At 41.7% G+C, this 25,838-nt stretch overlaps 1 protein-coding gene across 1 annotated transcript in view; it reads right to left on the bottom strand.

Annotated features, from left to right (window-relative positions):
• abcc8 (ATP-binding cassette, sub-family C (CFTR/MRP), member 8) overlaps positions 1 to 25,838 on the bottom strand; it is a 333,471-nt gene that overhangs the window by 13,037 nt on the left and 294,596 nt on the right. The window contains exons 29-36 of the mRNA XM_068046867.1: positions 23,962 to 24,054; positions 19,514 to 19,616; positions 15,208 to 15,321; positions 13,820 to 13,940; positions 13,575 to 13,705; positions 9,991 to 10,069; positions 8,803 to 8,911; positions 2,441 to 2,544 (exon numbers count right to left, since the gene is read on the bottom strand). Coding sequence (XP_067902968.1) covers positions 2,441 to 2,544; positions 8,803 to 8,911; positions 9,991 to 10,069; positions 13,575 to 13,705; positions 13,820 to 13,940; positions 15,208 to 15,321; positions 19,514 to 19,616; positions 23,962 to 24,054 — 854 coding nt within the window. The remainder of the gene's footprint in view (positions 1 to 2,440; positions 2,545 to 8,802; positions 8,912 to 9,990; positions 10,070 to 13,574; positions 13,706 to 13,819; positions 13,941 to 15,207; positions 15,322 to 19,513; positions 19,617 to 23,961; positions 24,055 to 25,838) is intronic.

The following is a 25,838-nucleotide window of genomic DNA, read 5'->3' as shown; positions in this document are numbered from 1 at the left end:
CCTTAACTAGGGATGACTTTGGCGACCATCTTCTGGAACCCTAGGCCTGGAGGGCTCCGGCATGCTGAGGGTCATCTGCACAGAAGCTGCATCACCCTCTATCAGCAGGGATGAAGGAGGATCTGGCGACACTGGCAGACACTGGCAGGGGGCAGCTGCCCATACCAAGAGCACCCTGAGAGGAGGAGGCGATGCTTCTTCTCCCTAGCAAGGCAGACCCCTGCCTCCCTGCTGACCTGAGAGAGCAGAGGACCTGGTGGTGACTGCAGGTCCTATGTCCCCTTCGCGCCTTGCCACTGCTGCCGCACCCATGGTCAAGATGAGGGTATGCAGGTCTGCATGAATGTCCTGCAGACACTGATTGCTCTGCTGGATGTGGCTGTCCATTAGAACTGCCAAACGGAGGACGCCTTTCGTGCACCAGTCAGAGACAATGCCAAGCTCAAGACCTGGTTGGACTTCTCCATCGTCTGCGCTTGGGCATGCATTGCCTCTGGCATCTCTCCCAGATGTTACCTGATCTCTTGCTCAGCATTTCCCATTGCTGCCGGGACCAGAGGCATGGCATGAGCCTGGGCCTCAGCATGGGCCTGGCCTCCCCAAAGACCTCTGACGTTCTGAGGCCTGGGCTGTCACAGCCACTATCAGCTGCTTGGGCGCTTTTGTGATGTACTCACCAGCTGTGTGCCCAGATCTAAACTCGAATGCAAACCCACTGACATGCGAGTATCTGCGCTGGTGGAGGGAGCAGGAGTATGTGGTGACAATGGACCCTCTGAGGCTCCTTCCACCCCCTCAGAGGCTCCCCTGTGGTCTAAGAGGCTGTCTGATTTGGCACCACTTGACCTGCATGAGAGAACAGAGACATACAAAAGGTCTTCCCTCCTGCCATAGCACACACTGCTACGTTTCAGACCCCTGTGGATGCCTGATGAGCAGCGTGGCTTCATTGCTGCAGATGCAGCCTTGTGCCCCATGGTGACCTTACTCACTGTCTTGGGAAGTTGCTCCTGCCTCTCTGTTCGCAATGCTGTGGCATTCTGCGGTCCAGCCAGCTCCATGGCCTTCTCGCCATTGGGATTAGTACATGTAGAATGGGAAGTCACTGGTGAAAGTTCAGCTGCCACTGATGGGGGCACACAAATGCCTTCTGCATGTGTTCCCTTTTCAGGGACCTCGTGAGATTGTGCTATGACAGGGGACCTCTTTTCAGGGTCACCTCGCCATGTCACTGTCAGTCATCTTGCATCCCTGATCCTTTGCCCATGTCTGGGGAGTTGATCCCTCTCCTCCAAACACACCCACTGCTTCGCAAGATGCAAGGTCCAAGAGGATGAAGGGCTTAAAAGATACTCACTTTCGCAGCCCAGATGAGGTCATTGAGCTGTTTGTAGCACTGGATCCATGTCCGCGGCATCATCCCATAGCTGCTGACCTCCTCTGCGATCCGGAGCCAGGCCTGCTTGGCTTGGCTCCCAGGTCTCCTCCTTCAGTCCCTCAGGAACAAAATGTGTCTCCTCTCCTTTGCAGCCTGCAAAAAACACCTGGAGGGAGGCATCAGGGAAGCATGGGCCATCTGGGGTCTACTCTCTTCTGTTTCTTCTGTCACCGCCTCCTCTCCCAGGCCTTCAGAATGCAGAGTTCAATGCAGGGCTGAAAGCCCTTTAAAAATGGCACTATCACCTGCTGAAGCCTCCGGGCCCAACTTTGACCGTGCAACTGGTTGGGTGTCACTGTTCATTAAGCTAGATTGACCAGCCGCCACTGAATTGCATGCAGCAGGTCCTGAAGTTCTGGTCCCAATGACGGAACAGGCATGTTAAGCATAAAATTCAGCCCACTGTCTCTCTTTCTCATACTCTCTCTGTCCCTCACACATTCCCTGTGCTCTATCTCTGAAACACACACACTCTCCCTCACAAACATTGTCTTTCCCTCACGCAGCTTTCTGTCCGTCAAACACACCTAAAGCTGGATAATTGTTTGCACATTCATACTTGATGTTAACAGAATTGTAGCTCTATGTCAAAACATAAACTTCACACCCAGGCCAAAACATCTTGCCCAAGATCAAGCTTATGAGAGAGGCTGGATAACACAAACACATGAAGACATTAATGAAGATACACAGACATACAAAATTCAACTCTATAGATAAGATCAATGATGCTATTTTGAAATTAATTGCTTTATGTTTTTATTATGTGTAAAACCTCATTTTAACACCAATTTTATGAATTATTGGAAAGTTTGTGTACAATGAATTGAAATATTCATCAAATGATATTCTTAAAGAAAAACAATATCTACAGAAACAAAGGAGAACAGATAGAAAACATTTATTCTAAAGTATAGTTGAGGATTAGCAATCACGAAAGCACAAATTTTGTTAGTGGCTTCCCTGTGCTTCTCCTGCATATTATTTATTTTCCTATATTACCTAAGCCTCCTGGTAATGCTTTCACCACATGTTTGAGCTGAGCGATCTCCAGGGACTCCCACAACACACTGTCTGTGCACTTTTTCTCTGGATCCAAATTAAATCTACAAAAAGAAACTTGAAATCAGAATGCAACTTTACAAAATGTTCTTCTGGTTCTTGTCTTAAAAATTCTGGTCAACAATCTGCCAACCTGTCACTTCTAGATTTGTTGGTCTATATGCTTGCAATGGAATATAATGAGCATTTATTAATGTTCCCTTATTCCAAGAAAATGTCAGTTCTTTTTCAGTTTGTTTATACACAAATTGATATTTGCCAACATGAGGGGACCAGATTGATCCAGAATACAGTCTGCAAAATGAAATTTGTTTGAAGCTAGCTTTAAAAAGTTATTTTGAACCTTAAAGTTGTTTCCTTTACATTCAATTTTGGATTACTGTGAACCCTAAGATAAGTTCAAAAAACAACTTTTCAAAATTAAATGTACCATTCCCAAGTATAAAGGAAAGACAAGTTTCAATGTTGTTAGCCAACATTAAATCTATTCTTTCCTTGCTAACATGGAGACTAATATTCAGACTACTGAGCTGAAAAAGAGGACTTTAGGATTTGAAATAGCAAACACCATGGTCAGAAAAATAAATGTCAATGCAGGATGTAGTGCCAAATTTAATTATCATCCTCAGTTTGAAAATATACAATGTTTGATCCTGATGGGTTAATTGACAGTGAGGGTCAGAAGAAGTGATCAGAACCACATCTTCCTCAGCCAGTAAGGTGGTCACCTGGATTATTATTGCTTCTCTGTCCACATATTATACTGATTTGCGCTATGAATGAGAATAGGGAAAAGCCTAGGGCGGCACAGTGGCGCAGTGGTTAGCACCGCAGCCTCACAGCTCCAGCGACCCGGGTTCAATTCTGGGTACTGCCTGTGTGGAGTTTGCAAGTTCTCCCTGTGTCTGTGTGGGTTTTCTCCAGGTGCTCTGGTTTCCTCCCACAAACCAAAAGACTTGCAGGTTGGTAGGTAAATTGGCCATTATAAATTACCTCTAGTATAGGTAGGTGGTAGGGAAATATAGGGACAGGTGGGGATGTGGTAGGAATGTAGGATTAGTATAAATGGGTGGTTGATGGTCGGCACAGACTCGGTGGGCTGAAGGGCCTATTTCAGTGCTGTATCTCTAAACTAAACTAAACCTCTTCTGTAAAGAGTTTGACAGACCATCAAGATATACTACTCTTGTTTCAGTCCCTGCAAGAAAAGCCTTTTATTCTAAAAAGTGACAGATCTATTTTCATATCACCCCAATTAGCAAAAAACAGATCAACCAGAAATTCTGTTTTGCAGCTGGAACCTAATACTGTTTAGGGTGCCCTTGAACCTACAGCATCTGGATTGTTGGAGTCCATCTCTAAATATGTTGACTGAGCTTTGATTACGATTTCAAGCAGTGGCTGAGCAGGGAAACTGTTGTGGTTTTCTCACCAGGTGAACGTAGAGAAAATAGTTGGGACTACAGCAGCATTTCTTCGGGTCCCAGATGAAAAGTTTAAGGCTCCCCTATCCTGTGCTCCTCTCCTTCCCAATTGTGATGTTCTCCTACACACTATCCCTGGGACTTTCTTGAGTGCTAGGGAGCATTCCTTTGGTCTCTACCTGACATTCCACTCTTGTCTTTTGCTGCTTCCCACCAGTTTAAGGCAGGCAATTGAAAGGAGCCATGCAAATGAGGTTGGAGAGTTAAAAATTATCAGGGCCTCACGCTGATGAGTTCAGATCATTTGCTGTCTGTCTTGGCCCCTGCCCACCTGCTTCCCACCTGGAGTTAAAATGGGCTTTTTTGTCCCCAACCCTTCCCTTCCCAGTACACAGAGACATGCTATTCCCTCTGTATCCAATTCACAGAGATGTTTTACCTCATCCAAATCCCTATTCAATTTACAGAAGCACAATCCCTTCCTTCAATTCTTGCAGTTCCAGATGATATTGTCCTCGTCTCTCCTTAATTCAACCTGGCATTCTTGCCAGTACATCCTCAGTTCAAGCTGGCACTCCTCTTTCCTGTCCAACTGCAGATCCATGTCTTCTTCCTGCCCATCCCAGCTTAAGCTGCACTCTCCTTTTGCCCCTCCACCAGTTCTTGTTGACAGTCTCCTCCACCACCTTAACCCCACCCCCCACACCGCCTTCACCAGTTCATGGCGGCACTTTCCTTCCCCATACTTAGCCCCTGCTGACACTTTACTTTTCCATTACACTTCAGTTTGTGTTAATATAACTCTTTCAAATATAGTATTTTGGTCTGTATATTGACGTTCGCCAGAGCTGGCCGACAGCCATAAATGCGGGGCTAAAATGTGGCGAGTCGAAGAGACTTAGCAGTTGGCAGGAAAAAAGACAGAGGCACAAGGGAAGAGCCAACTGTGTAACAGCCCCGACAATCAAATTTTTCTGCAGCACCTGTGGAAGAGCCTGTCACTCTAGAATTGGCCTTTATAGCCACTCCAGGCGCTGCTCCACACACCACTGACCACCTCCAGGCGCTTACCCATTGTCTCTCGAGATAAGGAGGCCAAAGAAAGATATTGACTGTAGGCTGAGTCTGACTCATTCGCAGAAGTAGGTATCCAGTGATTGATGCTATCCTACCATGATGTTAGTGATTCAACACAAAAATAAGATTTGTCAAACTGTATGAACATAGTGTGATGGAGTCCATGGTGCGAGACTGGTGGAGGAGCATCTACAGGCCATTATCTGAAGAGATGACTTGCTAAATGAACTGTTATGTGCTATGAGTTTGGATTCAATGCTTGTGTTTTTTTTCTGAGATAGTCATTTACTAGAAAACAAAACTAAAAGCTTCGGTGTTCCGGGAAGTCCTATCCACTTTAAAGCACAGGTCACAGAGTCATGTGAGAAATGTGTGACCAGACTATTCAAGGCTCAGATTACAGATCAGCAGAACGAAAATAGACTGCTGTGTGTGTGTGTGTGTGTGTGTGTGTAAGAAAATAGCAAGCAGTTGTTTTTAAAAAGACAGGCTGCAAGCAGGGGAGATTGGACTCTGGGAGCTGACCAGAGTCAGGAGCGAATACGACTTACGGCAACTGTTTTCGGTGAGTTAAAGAGTTATCAGTTTAATCACGCCATCAAGATTGTTGTGGGCAAAGCCGAGGATGTTCAAGAGATGACAAGACCAAACTATTAAAAGGAAGATTGCATCACTCGCTATCGACGGGACATCATTACTTCTGTATCTACATCCTGGACGACAAGACTTGGAAAGCTACCTGAGGAAGTTCCTGATTTTGAAGAACTTTGTGACAGTTCATTGCCACCTTGCTGATAGGCCAGCTCAGAGAACTTCTGAGAACTATCTTTGTTGCATCTGATAATTAACATGTAACCCTTCAGATCACATGTGATTTAACTGTTAGTCATGTTTAATTTATATTGGTTTTGGTCTGAATATTAAAGTAAAATTTATAAAAGTGAAATCTTGTCCGTTTGCTTTTTGTTTCCTAAATTGGGATCAGTCGGTGGATTCAATTCTTTTTGGCTTGTTGATGATCTCGACGTAGATCATAAAAGTAGTAAGACTAAAAATAAATTCTTTCAGAACTATCATAGGCAATACACAGTGCAAAATAACCAAAGAAGTTGTTTACAATTATGAGGCATTAACTAAAGTGCGATGCTGAAAATCACCTGACTGAGATTTCCTGCAAACTTTTTAAACAGGCAATATCCACAAGTGATTTTCACCAATGGGACAGCACAAGCTTATTTGTGTAAACACATAGACAAATCATCATAGAATGATCAGGTCTGTTTCCCTAATGCAGATATTTATATTCTAGTGGTTTGATTTCCTTAACGGTAATGATTCAAGGTGTATCTATTAGATGTATTTTCTGACTTCACATATGTAAAAATAGAGAAAGTGGAACAGCAAACCAACCTTAGCTCAAGTACACCTGTACTGACAGAAGGTCATCAAAATTTAATGCCAGAACATCCTGAACACAGTTACGAGCATATGATTTAGGAGCAGAAGTAGGCCATTTGGCCCCTCTAGCCTGCTCCGCCATTAAATAAGACCATGGCTGAACTGTTTGTCTTTCGAATTTCACACTCCCATCTACCCCGATAACTCTTGATTCCCTTGCCTAACAAGAAAATATTTACCTCCACCTTAAAAATATTCAATGACCCCACCTCCAACACCTTCTAAGGCAGAGAGTTCCAAAGTCACACAACCCTCTGAGATAAAAAAATTCTCCTCATCTCTGTCCTAAAAGCGCGACCCCTAATTTTAAAACAGTGCCCCCTAGTTCTGGACTCACCCACAAGAGGAAGCATTCTCTCCACATGCACCTTGTCAAGACCGTTCGGGATTTTATAAACTTCAATCAAGTCTCCCCTCACTCTTCTAAACTCTAGTGAAAACAAGTCCAGTCTGTCCAACCTTTCCTCATAAGACAACTCGCTCATTTCAGGTATCAATCCAGTAAACCACCTCTGAACTAAAGCCTGGCTACCCGACGCAATCCCAACCAAACCCGACTACATGTGTTGGGTTCGGGTTGGGTCCGGTCTATATTCGGTGTCCAGCATTCGGGCCTGGTTCGGGTCGGGTTCGGGTTGGCTGTGGTCAGGTTTTGTTTTGTCTTGTTTTCTTTTTAATCTACATTTTGATGCGATTTAATTTTTCTGTATTAATAACATATTTGATATTTTCGGGCCAGTGTTTGATATTTTCGGGTCGGAATGGGCATGAAAAATAATTGAAGGACCCAGGCCTGGGTGAGGTTCGGGTTGGCTGTGGTCGGGTTGGGCCCAGGTCGGGTTTTAATTTTATACTCGAGCCAGGCTTTACTCTGAACCACCTCCAACACATTTACATCCTTCCTTAAATAAGGAGACCAAAACTGCACACAGTATTTGAGATGTGGTCTCACCAATGCTGTTTATAACTAAAGCATAACATCCTTACTTTTATTTTCAATTCCTCTCGTAATAAAGGATAGCATTCCATTAGCCTTCTTTCTGACTTGTTGTACCTGCATACTAACTTTTTGTGACTCATGCACTAGAACACCTAGATCCCTCTGCACCTCAGAATTCTGCAGTCGCTCTCCGTTTAAGTAATATTCTGCTTTTTTATTCTTCCTGCCAAAGTGAACAACTTCACACTTTCCCACATTATATTTCATCTGTCAGATTTTTGCCCACTCACTCAACCTATCTATATCGGTCTGCAACCTCCTTACGTCCTCTTCACAACTTTTCTACCTATCTTTGTGTTATCTGCAAATTTAGCTACCATGCCATCACTCCCCTCATCTAAGTCATTGATATAAATTGTAAAAAGTTGAGGCCCTACCACAGACCCCTGTGGGACTCCACTCGTCACATCCTGCCAATCAGAAAAGGATCCATTTATGCATACTCTCTGTTTTCTGCCAGCCAACCAATCTTTTATCCATGCTAATATGTTACTTCCTACACCATGTGCTCCTACTACCTTTTATGTGGCACCTTGTCAAATGCCTTCTGGAAATCCAAGTACTGTATGTCAACGGGCTCCCCTTTATCCACAGCACTATTTTCCGTCTCCCCCCACCCAACCCCATTTCTTGAATAGAGGGGTTATCTTTGCTATTTTCCAGTCTGATGGAATCTTTCCAGTTAATTGTATGGATGAAAATGTTCTATAATAAACAAAAAACAACAATTGGAAGGAATTGCCATTTTATAGAGCTTAAACAGTTCATATACATGTCAGACTGCCTGAAAGTTATCTTTCTCCACGACCCTTTATGACCCTGAACAGTAGGAACAAACGTTTTAGAACATTAATTATATATATGTCCACTTTTGTTTCTCCTCAAATTGTTCACTCCTTGCTGGGGTAGGGATCCATGGGCATTTGCTGCTCTTCAAAACCTTAACCAAGTAGACATTTCTTGTGTATTAGCCTAGTGAGTATTAACAAGCTATTTCAAGGTGAAAGACATCAGAGGTGAATCCTATCCAGTTTCCATACAAAAGAGGAAAGCATAATTGATTTTCTTCTCCTACTCCAGAGATGCTGTGGTCAACTGTAGTGTCTCTAATGCCACCCTGACTTGTATTAGGTTAAAAATTGAACTTGGGACATGCAGGTCTGCATTACACCTTTACTAGGAAAGCCAAGAGAGAAGGAATAAACCCTTATACAGATTAGCACACCAAGTAACCTGGTCCAGATGGACCATACATCAGAGCTCATCAGAGGCTGACTCACACAGAAACTATGCAATGACCTTTGCAGAATTACTGGTAGGAGGTCCAAATGGTCGATACTCACCGTATTGAACCACTGAATAACACGGGGTCTTGAAGAATGATGGAAAGTCTGGATCGTAAAGTGTTTAGTGGCAGTTTGGAAATGTCTATTCCATCAATAATTATCCTTCCTATGCAGCAAAACATGACATTCAGCAGTGTTGCTTTTAAGATATGCTGTTGTAAAAACTATCATGACACGTAATATACATTAAATCATATATGGAACAGAAATGATGTGTTCACTTTCCATTATATATCTAAATAGATGTAAACAAAAACTTGCATTTATATAGCACCTTTCATGACCATAAGGTGTCCTGAAGTGCTTTGCAGCCAATGAAGTACTTTTTGGAGCATTGTCACTGCTGTCATGTAGGAAACATAGCAGCTAATTTGCGCAAAGCAAGGTCCCACAGACAGCAATGTGATAATAGTCAGATAATCTGATCATATCAGCCAGGACACCAGGGATAACAACCCTGCTCTTCTTCGAAATAGTGCTGTAGGATCTTTTACGTCCACCAGAGGGGCAGCCGGGGCCTCAGTTTAACAGCTCATCTGTAAGGCAGCACCCCTGCCAATACAGCACTCCCTCAGTACTGCACTGTAGTATTAGCTGAGATGTTGCGCTTAAGTCCTGAAGTGGACATAAGCCCACAACCTTCTGACTCAGAGGTGAGAATGTTACCAACTGAGCCACAGCTGACACTAACAACAGGCAAACCCCAAGCAAATACACCAATGATAGCCTAATTTTCTGTAGCATCCAAATAAATATTTAGCTGTTTTCATCATTGTTCTCCAAATGCTTATTTTGCTTTTGGCATTGTGGGCACATTCCTGAATATAAGACACTTGGCTTGCCCACAGAAGTGACCAGTAAAGGGGATATTATATCATAAAGTTAACAGACAATTGAAACTTTTCTATTGTTTTACACACATAATAATATCCACAGAAAATATCTTAGATGGATAATAGAATTATAGACTGGCTGGTTTGTGGAGGGTCAACTTTTGCAATTACTTTGAATTCTGCTAGACAGTACTGCCAGCAATGTGGCTTTTCTGAACCATGTACTGCCAGCAATGCACTTAAAAATATCAATGTCTGAAGCCGAGATTCAAGACAATAATATATTCTAGAGGGTTGTGATCGGTCGGCACAAAACTGAATAGGAAAATGTAACCAAGTTAAAACTCTTTACCTTCAAACATATCTACCATCCTGAAAAAGGCTAAAGAGAAGGAGGACTTCCCACTGCCAGTTCGTCCACAGATTCCAACCTGTGTAATAAATACATTCTAACATAGCATATTATCATAATATACTACGTAGTAAAGTCTTTTGAGATGCATGTTGCATGAACAAATATTAAACTAAAAAACAATGCTTGCATTTATACATAGTGGCCTGTTTTTTGTGTTAAGAATAATGTTGAGGCTAACAGCAAGCTAACAGCAAATTAAATACATTTTTTTTAAAATGCTGTCTCTTTTATGTTTCTTAATCACATCTATCTTTCCTTCTGTAGTTCGGGAGGAAGGGGTCGCTGAGCAATCATGGCACTGTTTCCGCAAGGGACACGGAGTGCCCATAAATGAGGTTCCCCCCATCCCAGAACCCGCCGGAAAGCCACCAGGTTTCACTGGGCGGTCTCCTCATCTGGTGCCAGGTCCCCCTGGGACCTGGTCCACGGAGTGGTCCTTAATTGGCCACTTAAGTGGCTCAACTGGCCTCCCGGCAGGCGGCCAATCTACCAACTTTCCCACCATTGGCAAAATGGCATGGCGGTGGGAAGATCTTGGGCACTGCCCCAATGCCTTCCTGTGCCATTTTGCCAGTATTAATTGAGAGATGTCCATTGACCAGGTCATCTGAAGAACTCCCTGCTCTTTGTCAAATTGTGCTAACCTGAACAGACAGAGGGGCTTCAGTTCAATCTGCCATCCAAAAGACAGCCGGTCTGACAATTCAGCACTCCCTCAGTGCCTCATTGGAATGTCTGCCTAAATTATGAACTCCAGTCACAATGTGGGACTTAAATCCTCAACCTTCTGGTGAGAAGCACAGTGCCACTGACTGAGGCAAGCTGACATTTGTTCAAAAAATCATTAATATTGCAGATTCTTACATATATGTCAGAATGTTATAGTAAAGAATTACTTTAAACCATTTTCTATTAACCTCTTATGATCTCCCATTGATTTTATTGATGTTTTCATTTATTTTTGTACTGATGCATGGCTTTAAGGTTCTGAATATTCCAATTTTTGGTTTGATATCAATAAACACTCATCTACAGCTATTGTCTCTGACTCAAGACTTCAATGCTCTGACTGGCTTCATGCAAAAATAATTAACTCTCCTAGGTACAAACAATGAAATTAAACATAATAGACCTAAATCCTTTCTTTTAAAATATGTTCCTCTCTTTTCTTGCCTATCCCAAAGACACATACTTTTGCTTGAGGATACTTTCCCCTGCAGCAGCAGCTCTATGAAACTCACGGAATGAGTCTTCAAAAGCTTGCTACAGCATATATGGCATGGTACAATGCCTGCGCAGAGTGCAGGCTTGCTGCTGAGTTTCCTGCATAACGGGCCACTGAGAACACCAGAAATATTGCTCATTAAACTAGAGATATTATTCGAACAATTGGAGGGCAAAAAGTACATTATATTGTTGAGCTCTTCTTAATTACAGCTCAAAATACCACAGCATTAACCCTGAACCAAGTGGGCAGTGCTTTAAAACAAAATCCACTTAATTGCTGTGTCCTCATAGCATAAGCTATTTTGTAATGTGCTGTGGGAGCATCACTCTCAAGCTGGTTGCAAACAGACACATGAACATGGCAGTGGTCACTTTCCTCTAACGTTTCCGTTCTTCTTGCAGGATAGAATTGGATCCGCGTTCCATGCCATCTTTTATGTCACAGTTAAGATCAGGAACATGCCATGTGGCAAATGTGAATACAACGCTTTCCCTCCCCATTAATCCATAGCACAATGTACAAAGAACAAAGAACAAAGAACAGTACAGCACAGGAACAGGCCATTCAGCCCTCCAAGCCTGCGTCGATCTTAACACCTGCCGAAACAAAAACCTTCTGCACTTCCGGGGTCCATATCCCTCTATTCCCATCCTATTCATATATTTGTCAAGATGCCTTTTAAACGTCTCTATAGTATCTGCTTCCACCACCTCCCCTGGCAACAAGTTCCAGGCACTCACCACCCTCTGTGTAAAGAACTTGCCTCGCACATCCCCTCTAAACTTTGCCCCTCGCACTTTAAACCTATGTCCCCTAGTAACTGACTCTTCCACCCTGGGAAAAAGCTTCTGACTATCCACTCTGTCCATGCCGCTTATAACTTTGTAAACTTCTATCATGTCACCCCTCCACCTCCGTCATTCCAGTGAAAACAATCCGAGTTTATCCAACCTCTCCTCATAGCTAATGCCCTCCAGACCAGGCAACATCCTGGTAAACCTCTTCTGTACCCTCTCCAAAGCCTCCACGTCCTTCTGGTAGTGTGGCGACCAGAATTGCATGCAATATTCTAAGTGTGGCCTAACTAAAGTTCTGTACAGCTGCAGCATGACTTGCCAATTTTTATACTCTATGCCCCGACCGATGAAGGCAAGCATGCCGTACGCCTTCTTGACTACCTTATCCACCTGCGTTGCCACTTTCAGTGACCTGTGGACCTGTACGTCCAGATCTCTCTGCCTGTCAATACTCCAAAGGGTTCTGCCATTTACTGTATACTTCCCACCTGCATTAGACCTTCCAAAATGCATTACCTCACATTTGTCCGGATTAAACTCCATCTGCCATTTCTCCGCCCAAATCTCCAACCGATCTATATCCTGCTGTATCCTCTGACAATCCTCATCACTGTCCGCAACTCCACCAACCTTTGTGTCGTCCGCTAACTTATTAATCAGACCAGCTGCATTTTCCTCCAAATCATTTATATATACTACAAACAGCAAAGGTCCCAGCACTGATCCCTGCAGAACACCACTAGTCACATCCCTCCATTCAGTAAAGCACCCTTCCACTGCTACCCTCTGTCTTCAATGACCAAGCCAGTTCTGTATCCATCTTGCCAGCTCACCTCTGATCCTGTGTGACTTCACCTTTTGCACCAGTTTGCCATGAGGGACCTTGTTAAAGGCTTTACTGAAGTCCATATAGATAACATCCACTGCCCTTTCTTCATCAATTGTCTTCGTCACTTCCTCAAAAAACTCAATCAAATTAGTGAGACACGACCTCCCCTTCACAAAACCATGCTGTCTCTTGCTAATAAGTCCACTTGTTTCCAAATGGGAGTAAATCCTGTCCCGAAGAATCCTCTCTAATAATTTCCCTACCATTGACGTAAGGCTCACCGGCCTATAATTTCCTGGATTATCCTTGCTACCCTTCTTAAACAAAGGAACAACATTGGCTATTCTCCAGTCCTCTGGGACCTCACCTGTAGCCAATGAGGATGCAAAGATTTCTGTCAAGGCCCCAGCAATTTCTTCCCTTGCCTCCCTCAGTATTCTGGGACTCAGCTAATAGTGGGGCAAACTTTTCTTCAGCAGACAAAAGTTCTCCTGTGCCACTCCTGGTGTGCGCCCAGCATGGTGTTGCATGATTTTTGCCCTTAAATTATAATTCAATGCTTTGAAGGCCAATTAAAAGGAGTATTTTGCCCAGACTATTTAAGTCCATAGTATCTCAATCTACATTTAGCAGCTTCATAACAGTCAAGCACAATATGCCAACATACCTTCTGTCCTGGACTGATGTGGGCATTCACATTCTTCAGAACTGGTTTTAGGCTGCTGTCATACCGGACACTGAGATTCTGGATTTTGATCTCACCCTCGTCTGGCCAGTTTGCAGGAATCTGAGAAGGTGCTGTAGCAGAGTCACCAGGATGGGAAGAAACAATGATTAGAAGTTTCTTTCATTAACTTAGCTACTTAGTTATATTTAGCTTTCCTATTTAATGTGCTATCTGGGAATGCTCACAAAGAAGTCCATCGTAATTTTCCGTTTCAATTTTAAGAAGACTGTTTATTCTTTGCACGGCACCCAGTTGCACTTCCATATCTGCTAGATTGCGTACCATCCAGTTCAAGTAGTTTGAAATCTAGAGAGATGCCAATAAAAAAACAATTTAACCATATTGCCACTGACAGTATCCAGTCAAGCTAAATGTTCCATTAGACATACTGTCAATATGAAGAAAAATATATTGCAGTATTGACCTTCCATCAACAACAAATGTAATGTTACATAAGTCATAAATTTATACAGTAAGTATAGGCACATCCTGACTAATGCACAGTATTTTTTCTACTTTGGCTTTGAATCTAATATAAACCAGAATCTCAGGCCTAACAGCAAAGTTATCAACAATTAGAATCAATAGTAAATTTATGCTTACAGCATTCACTTTCTTTTAATTTAGAGATGTTTCAAATAATCATATTCCCTCTATTTCAAAATAAGTCCAGCTCACCTAAATTCACACCTAATCCTGGCAGAATTCCCAACCAGTCATTCTGGCAAACTAAATAAACATTTATAAGCAACTAACAGTGCTATAAACAAGAGAAATGTACAAAGTTAGTGAATATTTGTGTTCAAAAAATGAATGCGAACTCCCCGTGCCTCGTATCCCTGTTCACAATGACACTTTTCACCTCCTCCCTCCTCCAGTTCATACTGAGACTCTACACCATATCTTCAATTCACAGAAGCACTCCACCTCCTCCCACAAGTTCTAAAAGGGACTCATTATTTATTGTATTTAATTCACAAAAGCACTCTTCACCTCCTCTCTCCCTCCAGTTCACAGATGCACTTTTCTCCAATTTGTTCCCCTCACCTCTCAATTTATGTTCACATTATTCTTCCCTGATTCTTAAGAATGGACAAACTTTTAGAAATCTTTTTCATACATTGATCCTACTGTCTGCCATCTTATCATTTCCCCTACGGCTCTTTCCCTAACTCATGTTTAGCTCTCTGCCTTTTTTTAAACTGTACCTACTCCTTCAATTATTTCTCTTTTCACTTTCTCTTCTTCCTTTCCTTTTCTTACCTTAAAGGAAATGTGGAAAAAAGCACAATTTTCAATTACAGATTCACCTATATTTTCTGAGGGGATTTTAAAACATAAGTGATTTCTTAGACTTTATTTGTTCATTTAGTGAGTGTTTCGCTCTGCACACAAGTACTCAGCTCACCACCCATAATTAAGCTGCATCTCAGTTATTCAAACAGGTTGGGTTCTGCAACTTATAATCTGAGTATAAACTGACTAAAGTATTCATGTTCACCTGCTGTTTAAATATCTGGAAATTTCAGTATTCAAACTCACTCACAAAGAAAGAACAATAAAATATTCTTACCATAAGTGCATAAGTAAGTCCCAGGCCCACAAGTCCTGATGTAAGTCCGTAATACAATGAATTGGTGATAGACGCTACGGCTGCAATGAGAACTACACAGGCTCCAATATATTCCTGAGAAATCATAAGAGACATCATTCCAGACATTTAACATTACTGCTTGAGAAAAGCAATAATGAATGAGTAGGTGTGCAGTGACAGAGAACTTGAGCAGAATTACAAGAAAACTACTGAACAGAATCCAGACATTTAATATTTTGATGCAGGAATTTAGCAAACACTCAACATTTAAATTTTGGTGGGATAATACACTGACAAGTTTGTAGCTACTTACAAAGGAGGTCAACATGGATAGTCGACCTCTGGCACAGAATGCAGTCAGGAACTCAGTATATACATCCAGGCAAGTGGAGAGTATCCCATCACCATTCCTGGGTATATCCTGTCTCGCCTGCAGGTCAGACCCATCGGAGGTGGTGGTACAGTGGTAAAAGTTAGGAGAGAGTAACCCATGGAATCCTCAACATTGACTCCCAACCCTATAAAGCTTCATGTCATCAGGTCAAACCTGGGCAAGGAAACCTGCTGATTTCCACCTACCACCCTCCCTTAGCTGTTGAATCAGTATACTTCCATGTTTAACACCACGTGGAAGAAACACAGAAGGTAGCAAGGACACAGAATGTATGTTGGATGGGGGACTTAAGTGGTCATCACCACACATGGCTCAGTAGCGCCACCAAGTTGAGTGCATAGCTGCCAGACTGGGCTTGCGGTAGGTGGTGGGAGAACCAAAATGAGGGAAAAAGCTACTTCCTCACTAATCAACCTGTCATAGATGTCTCTGCTCATAACAGTATTGGTACGAGTTATCACAGCATTGTCCTTCAGGAGACAAAATCCAGTCTTCACAGTGAGAATACCATCTTTTGTGTTGTGTGGCACTGCCACCATGGTAAATGGGATCGATTCCCTTCTCAAGGGCAATTAGGGATGGGCAATAAATGCTGGCCTGGCCAGTGATGCCCACATCCCATGAATGAATTTAAAAAAAAGATCCAGAAGAGATCTAGCAGCTCAAAACTGGGTATCCATGAAGCGCTGTGGACCATCAGCAGCAATAGAATTGTTTTCCACCACAATCTGAAATCTCATTGCCTGGCATATCCCTCACTCTATCATCACCATCCAGCCAGGGGGCCAACACTGGTTCAATTAGGAATCTAGCCAAGAAACCATTGGAATAATTAAGTCCAGAGGTAACACAGGCATGGATGAAAGTTTCAGCAGCAGCTGATTCTTCTGATGGGACATCAGTGGAATCATTAAAAATGGCGGAGCCAGGTGCAAGTCATTTATTCCAGGTCTTCATGATTTTTTAAAAATTTCTACCACTCATAGCTCTAACACAAGGCTGGCAAAATTGAATCAATACAATTAAGCTCATTTATAAATACATTCACTTTATATACTCCCTAAGTACTATTCGCGTTTTCAGCCAGGCAGATTGTCAGTTGGAACATTATCTTATGATGAGCTCTGAATGGGTACCACAAACATTTTATATTGTAGGCACATCTGGACTAACCATCCCAGGACTTCCAGTATGCTGAGGTTTACGAATTGTTATAATACATGAAGTCAGTAATGCACTGAAGATGGTGGAAAATATCCAGGTCAAGTGTATCAGGTCAGACCATGCAAAGGACAACACAAATGCTGGGAGTCTTAACACAAAGAGGCTCAGGCTTCAGTCGTTGCAGTAAGTACCCAGAGGCCAGAGGGACTGCCGATGATTGGTGATATTGCCAGTCATCATTTTTCTAAGCTTTCCAAACAAGGGAAGAAGAAGGCACCATATGACAGGCAAGCAGGACCAGAATTAGCTCGATTGTGAGTAGGACAGAAGGTCAGAGTCCTCAATCATGTGTTGGGAATTCAGTATCCTGCAGAGATTTCTACGCTATATGGCCAGCCCAAATCATATGAGCTGCAGACACCCAAATGCGTGATTCTCAGATGGAACCAAAGTCAACTCAGAGGACTGTGGGGCACACTATATGTGACAACAGTGTGGTATCAAGGACACGTTCAAAGACAAAGTTTAAAGATGAATGTACAGAGTCTATGAGCACAAAGGAAGAACATGCTAACCAGAGTTCTGAGTTACCAGAGTCTCAGAAAAATCGTCAAGATGAGCTCAACTCTGAGAAGAGGTTTATAATAACAGGATCGGGAAGAATAAGCAAACCTCCTCTATGTTGTAGAGAGTGTTAAACTTGATGACTTGTAAAATACATTTTGTTTTAATCACGTATAGTGAGTCTAAACTGCAACATCATTGTATTTTGTACATATGTGTTTATCTTTGGAAAAAAGGGGGCTGTTGTGGGACCACCTTAAGAGGCTGTAAGTGAAGGTCACCAGAGGAAGTGATGTGGCATCACACATGACCAGGGAGTTGTGGGTGTAGCCCGACAGAGTGAGACATGTGTTTGTGTGCTTGTATAGTAGCCGTGTGTGTGTGTATATATATATATATATACATACATATATATGTTGTAATGCTAGAACCCCCCCATCGCCTGCCAATAATGAGGCATATTAATTTCGCCACATGGACATTAAACTTCAAACTGTTGTTGAAGTGAAGAAAGGATTTGCTTTAAAATATTGTCAGAACTTGGCTGGAAAGACATTTGCATATTAACAGACATTGTTTGGAAGGACAAAGCATCCATTCCCTGACACATTCAACCCACAATGGGCCCTTGGCTGGAAAGACATTTGCATATTAACAGATAGTGCTTGGAAAGGACAAAGCAGCCTTTCCCTGACACATTCAACCCACAATGGACTTTTGATCACCAGATGCTGAAGGTGGGGGAGCTTGCATTCCAGCTTGACTGCTAAGATGGCCAAATACACAAATGGACGTGGTCAGACCAGCTAGTCACAGGACTAACCTACTTGGAAACCTGGGTTTTTCTGAATTATACAAACAGTTTGAATAAGACACAGAGATGGCAGAAAGGAGAATGCTCCTGGACGGAAGAAGACCTCCTATCTATCTGCCTACTCTCATCTCTTTCTAATGGAACTCCAAATCTACTGAAACACATGAACCCCAAGAGAGAAAAGTCCTTCTCGACGTAAGTATTTCACAGCATTTACAGGCCCCCATGCCATGACCTGCAGCGTCAAGGGGCCGGTAAAATTCAGCCCGGTGTGTTTAAAATTTAAATCCTGCCACTGTAAGACCAGATGAAGGCTGAAAGAGGCTTTCTCACCTGGTCATAACAATATGTTTCAATTAAGTTATAATAAATAATAATATTTATTTATTCATGTACTCTTTGGATATTACTTGAGTCCTGTGAATCTTACAATAGTTCACATACTACAGGAATGAGTAATATTATATCCATAAGCTAGGTTCTGCTGAAAAGTAGCTAACGTAACTCAGGCTGTACTATCCAGTTCACATTAAGAAATTACTGTGTGTGGCATTTGGGTGCATTGCCTCCTGTCCCATAGTTTAGTAAGTTAGTGCATTAAATCACAAAGCTGCCTAAATGCTTATGCACTTCCTAACTTTTTAAAACTAGAACACTGATGTAAAATAAACAGAAAGTTTAAACTTTCATAAGAAGGCAAAATTTATAAATCCCATTCTCCCTTAATGGGCATAACAGGACAGCAACCATAAGATTAGGACTGCAGCTACATCACAGCTATCATTGGTTTATATTTCCTGGCTGTGAATCTGATCCTTTTGAGCTCGGAGGCAGCCCTGCTCATCAGCAGCTACAGAACACTGCTTTTAGCTTGGAAATTATGAGTATGTGGACAGGAGCATCGATATCTCAGAACTTTTAAATAGGATATGTTGCAGTTTATGAAATGCCCATGAGGTATTATTAACTGAGTATTTTTCAGCTAAACTTGACGCTGGATACTGTTGTGAAATGGCATCTTCCAGGAGGTCTCACAGTGTTTCCATTTGGAACGAGATCAGGACCCAATTCAGGGTTTGGTCTCTTTGGTAAAAATTGTGAAGTGTGGCAGTATAAAAGCAGCTTTCAGTAAGGCTCTGGTTATTTTAATGTAATGAATTTAATGAAAAATAAATATATTCATTATGTCCTTTTTAAGTATGGGCCGGGGAAGATGAACATATTTCTTTGGTAAACTATAGTAGAGGTATTAAGTGCATAGTTCAAATTCAAATTCCATCAAAGTGAGAACAAAAAGTGAAAAAAGAGGCAATAATAATTATTAAAGGCCAAGGGTTTGAAAGTCTTACCATTCGAACTTCTAACCAGCGGTTGGCAGCTGTGAGGAACAAGGAGGCAATGTTGTTAGTGTCGGTGAGCTCCAGCAGCTGCTGCCTAAAGCGATTTTCTTCCCTGAAAACACAGCCATATAGATTCCATGACAGAAGGTTTGCTAGGTGTACAGGCTTGGTGAAAATTAAGGGAAAATAAGCATTCTCCCTCTCAAGCTTATTCTACAACTAAAATAGTTTATTCAGATTCAACATTCAATTTAGAAATGCTATTTTAGCTCCCAATAATTCTACTGTTAAGCACAGCATATAGATGATTTACTCAAAGCACATAACTCTGGGTTCCATTCCTAGTCTGTGCTGAGCTAGTTGAGCTCAACCAGTGGATAGCAAGATTGCTTCAGTTAGAATCAGTACCCAAGTACAGGAGCAGGAATAATTGGAGAACCTTCCTTCTCCTAATGGTGATCCAATGGCAATGTTGACAAATGTATATGTGTTGTTGTCTGGTGAGGAGATGATTGGACTTGGCTGGGATACCCTCCATGATCAAATGGCTTGTAAACATTTACAGTCTAGGCTAACAGGTCAAAAAAAAGCCACTTGGGTAAGTTATTGATAGAACTGTACTCTATCAGGAGTCAGTGCCTTCAGCAGGGAAATTTAACAAAAACACTATAAAAATGTCGAGGCCTGTCAGTTCTAATACAACATCCTTTTCAAGGAAACAACTGCTCTTTTCAGCATGAATTCACATGGTGTAAAATCATAAAATCGTCTTACTCAACCTTATCAGTCTCACCATGAAAACCTTCAAAAAACTTATTAAAAAAAGCTAGTTAAAAGAAATCTCATTTGGAAAAAATTCCTCTAATATTCTGGAACTTTTCTTAAACACCTTTCAGGATCAATGAATGTTAACACATGGCTTTCCTTCAGGAGCTGAAACAATTGTGTTATGATATACAGTCAAATAGAACATACACAGTCTGTCGAAGGAGTGAGATTTTTGTCATTCCATCCTTCTTAGGTTGAGCAACTCATTATGAACTAACAGCTAGATTCCAGTCCAATCAATGTCACAATGGTCATCTTGGAACATAAGACATTGTACAGGATTGTAAAAGACCATCATAATCCATCTGATCTGTCCCAAAGTTCAGAAAAAACTATCCTGTGCTCTATCTTTTACATCCTTCAATTTCCCAACAGCAAGTGGGAGATTTTGGTGTTCACCACCAGGACAGTTAATGTAGTGACAGATTTCATACCCTTTATAGAGACTGCCTGATTTTCATTCCATTGGATACTGTAATCCACTCCAAATGTGCTTTTCTAATTTTTGAACAGCAAACTGATTAATGCGGTAGTTAGCTTAGGCTAGACGTGAATCATTATTTCACAGTCATGAGTAAGTATGCAGAGCAACAATTATGGAAAAACTCATTTCAGCTTAATTTACAATCACTTCTTGCAACAAAATAATAAACCACAATTCACTACTGGTGGACTAAGTAACCCTTTCATTTGGCCGGAACCTTTTCCTGAATCAAATCAAAAGTTGCTTTGGACCTCATTGATTTTCTTCTTAACTGGCCTAGGACCTAATTAGCCATCATCTGCAGAGCATGTCAATTACACAGAACATGTGTTTTCTTCTTGTTCCCTCTCTGGTGGCAGTTGACAACTTGACCGCTGACACCTAGCAGGACTTGCTGTGGGATGGACACATCAGAAGAGTTTTGGATAAGTGAGGCCATCGAAGAGAGGATAGGAATGGTTGAATCTAGCAGTGACAAAGGCATTAGTGATGGTTTCAGCAGTGGATAGACTGAGGCAGAGACAGTGGCAAGTGATGTCTTACCATTGGAGGCTGTGTCTTCAGCCACTTAGGCCCCTTCTGTCCTTAATTTATTCTGCATTACATATTACCATACATGTTTGTCTATTGAAGCTTACTTGGCATGCCATAACTTTCACATATATTCTTCTATTTCACTGCACATGTTGAATGCTGACATTCAGTTGAGATAAAGATCCAAGAGTGTTGCTGTTATTTCCCACTTATGAATGCTCAGTTTGGGTTCTGCCAGAACCACTTGGCTCCAGATCTCATTACAGTCTTAGTTCAAACATGGACGAAAGAGCTGAATTCCAGAGGTGCGGTGAGATTGACTGCCTTGACATCAAAGTAGCATTTGCCTGAGTGTGCCATCAAAGAGGCCAGCAAAATTGAAGTCATTGTGAATTGGTGGGGATGGTGTGGGGGGGGGGGGGGGGGGAGGTGTGGGGGGGGGATTGGGGGGAGGAGGGTGGGCGAGTCTCCATCGACTAGAGTTATAGCTAGCACAAAATGAAGATGGTTGTGGTTTTTGGAGGCCGATCATTTCAGCACCATAGGATCACTGCAGGAGTTCCTCAGGTCTCTGTCCGAGGCACAACCATCTTTAGCTGCTTCAGCAATGACCTTCCCTCCATCATAACGTCAGAAGTTGGAATGTTGCACAATGTTCAGTTCCAGTCGGAGCTCCTCAGATAATGAAGCAGTTCGTGCCCACGTGCAACAAGATCTGGACAACATTCTGTCTTGGGCTGATAAGTGGCAGGTAATATTTGCACCACACAAGTGCCAGGAAATGATTATCTCCAACAAGAGAGTCTAACCACCTCCCCTTGATATTCAATTGCATTACCATTGTCAAAACCCCATCACCAATATCCTGGGAGGTGGTGGGGCATAATTGAGGTGACACTTAACTGGACCAGTCACATAACTACTGTGGCTACAAGCAGGTCAGCAAGTGACTCATTTCCTGACTTCCCTAAGCCTTTCCATCATCTACAAAGCAAGTCGGAAGTGTGATGAACTACTCTCTATGTGCTTGGATGAGTGCGGTTCCAGAAACACTCAGGAAGCATGGGTACTGATGTTAACTTATGCTATCCTACTGTACACTCTGGTTGAGCTCAACTAACTGAGCACAGACTAGGAATGGAACCCGGGGTTACATGTTCTGTGTAAATCAACTACATGGCGCATTTAACAGTAGACCTACATCTGCACACCCTGTGGCAGGGTACCTGCAGGAATCTCTGGTCTTTCATTGGTACTGCTTTAAGACATGCTCCCTCTGAAGTCACTTGCAGCTCTTTCTCCTCTTCTTCCTCCGACATATACATGAGAAATAATGGGATTCCCATTGGGACTCCATTTTGCAGTCTTCAAAAAATTTGGGCCAGAACCTCTAGGCACAGAATACATTCCAAAAAGACATAATTTTACACCTGAAGTTGTCAGCTGAGGGCAGAAAGAAAGACACTGTGGAAGTAAAATTATACTAAATATGTTTTCCTATCAAAAAAAAACAATTTAGGTAGTTTGCCTTCAAGATTCCACTTGCATCTTTAACTTGTGGTCCTCTGACAGGTTTGTGCTTTATGCAGATACTTAGTAGAAGGATGGCGTTCAGGGCAGAGATTTTGAGATTTTAGGATGGGGGATGTTATTCAATCCTAAAACCATCATTTGCATGCTTAGATAGCTTATTGGGCTGAACCTTCTAAGTATTAGGTGCGAGTCAATTTAGACACACTATACACAGGGTGAAAACCTGGTAGAATGGGGTTCTGCTTCAAATACTGGCCATTCACATAAACATTGCCACAATTATCCCCTTACTGATTCTACAAATTTCAAAGCCACATACACACCCCTTAGTAAATGTCAACCCAAAATTAATCAATAGTCTACAGAACTGATATCATCTCTTGTTCAATAAATCTGTAGGATAACTGCCAAAAATAGAACTACACACAATTTGTCACAATTCACTATCGTAACTTTAACAAGTGCTAATATCCTTCACCTTGATATTATTAGACTGGTTCTGTAACAGTAATTCCCTTCATATAACATCAACTTCCTTTCCTGATGGCCAGTTACCTGGATGCTTCTCTGAACTATTTCTGGATGAAGTAACAAGCAACAGCAAGAGGATTAAGTAACATATGAACATACGAATTAGGAACAGGAGTAGGCCACTTGACTCCTCGAGCCTGCTCTGCCATTCAATAAGATCATGGCTGATCTGATTGTGACCTTGACTCCACATTCCCGTAACCTTTCACCCCCTTGCTTATCAAAAATCTATCTACCTCTGCCTTGAAAATATTTAAAGACTTTGCTTCCTTTTGAGGAAGAGAGTTTCAAAGGCTCAGAGAAAAAAAATCTCCTCATCTCTGTCTTAAATGGGCGACCTCTTATTTTTAAACAGTGACCCCTAGTTCTAGATTCTCCCACAAGGGGAATCATCCTTTCCACATCCACCCTGTCAAGACCCCTCAAATATTATAATAATTATACAATATTGCTGTTCAATATTAACATTATTAATATGTAACATTCTTATATGACAAATTTTGGCAGAATAAGAATGTAATTTTAACTTGAGTTTATATTGCTTTACCTCAAAGCTCGTATTGTGGTCAGACCCTCCACAGTCTCAGAAAAATGGGATAGCAGGGGAAGCTGTGTACTGTCATCCAATTGCTGGAGGTCCCTGCAGAAGTACAGTAAATAGGAGAATGATGAGAATTCTATTGACATGTTAAAAGATCTTAACAAACTGCTTCATTGACATGGTGGATATTTTATTTCAGCTGTGCTGGAATATATTCTGATAAATGTGTACTCTGGATAAACGCTCAGGTACAATAGGATTGTTAATTACTAACATGAAAATATGAATTATATGAAAGGTGCACATGTGAGATTAGAATATCCAGTTTGTTCAATCAATAAGGAAGAATTAATAATTTACCAGTGATAATATCACGCAGAAGTTATGACTTTCTTACTTCTACCACAATAAAGGATTCTGCTATTTCCCTTTGTGCATTCTACTGATACAAAAGGTGTGCTGATAGTTGGGTTCAAATGTTTATACATTTAGTTTTAATGAGGTTTATTAGAAATTTGAGGGTATTTTTTATGTTCTTTGTATGCATCTCACTTCCCTTCACTTTGAAAACCCTTATGATAAGGTTCAAGCGTAAAAGTTGCAGAGCCACTCACACCCAAAGACATGTAACTAGTGTGATCATTTTGTTTTATGTCTCCAAAAGCAAAGAAAGACTAGGTTGGGAATGACAACTACTTGCATTTATATAGTGTCTTTAACAGAAAAATCATATAAGGCGATTTCATGTTAGCAGACAAAGAACACACTGATCTCATTTGAATTGTGTGCAAGTTATAAGCATGGTACTAGGGAGGTAAGTAGTTGAAATATGGTAGATTTGGCATCAAAGTGCTAAAAGGTCCAGCTCTGATGTAATTATATCATTTGATGAATCACATCGCATTAAAAAAGTGTTATTGAAATTGGATGGTGCTATTAATTAGATACCTTTCACCTTTAGATGTAGATTCAAACCCAGCCCAAACTGATAAGGTGAAAGCCTTCCGTTCCAGTGGCCTATAGGTGCTATGTTAGAGCAGAAACATAGAAACTTACAGCACAGAAGGAGGCCATTTGACTCATTGTGTCTGAACTGGCTTTTGAAAACAGCAGTCAGTCAGACCTAGTTCCACACCCTGTTTTTTGTCTGTAACCCTGCAAGTTCCTCTTCCTCAAGTACCTGTCTAACTCCATCTTAAAATCATTGAATCAGCTTTCATCCCTTTTTCAGTAAACAGTTCCAGATGTCAACAACTCTGTGACTGAAAAAAATCTCCTCATTGCCCTTTTAGTTCTTTTTCCAATGATCTAAAATCTATGACCTCTGGTTATTGCTCCACTTGCCAGAGGGAATAGTTTTTCTCTACATGCTCTAGCAATACCTCTCATCATCTTGAAAACCTCTATGAGATCACCTCTTAACCTTCTCCATCCCAAGAAGTCCTAACTTTCCAACCACTCCTTATAACTGAAGTCCTTGATTCCTAGTAACATTCTGGGAAACCTCCTCTGTGCCGTTTCTATGTCCTTTATATCTTTTGTAAAGTGTGCTGCCCAGAATTGTCCACATTGCTCCACCTGAGGTTTAGCCAGTAATTTATAAAGTTCTAGCACAATCTTTGTGCTTTTATATTCTATCTCTCTATTTATGAAACCAAGAAACCCATATGCCTTTTTAGCCACCTTATCAACTTGACCTACCATCTTTAAGGATTTCTGCATATGGACACCAAAGTCTCTCTGCTCATCTACATTTTTCAAAATTGTGCCATTTATAGTATGCTGTCTTTCCATATTAGTCATCCTAAAGTGCACCATTTCATGCTTCTCTCATTGGATTCCATCTGCTATGTTTCTGCCCATTTCACTATCCTGTCGATGTC

Source organism: Heterodontus francisci, chromosome 14 (genome assembly GCF_036365525.1).
Source record: "Heterodontus francisci isolate sHetFra1 chromosome 14, sHetFra1.hap1, whole genome shotgun sequence".
Taxonomy (NCBI): Eukaryota; Metazoa; Chordata; class Chondrichthyes; order Heterodontiformes; family Heterodontidae; genus Heterodontus; species Heterodontus francisci.
Note: the sequence above shows the minus strand (reverse complement) of the source record. Positions and strands in the feature narration are given on the sequence as shown.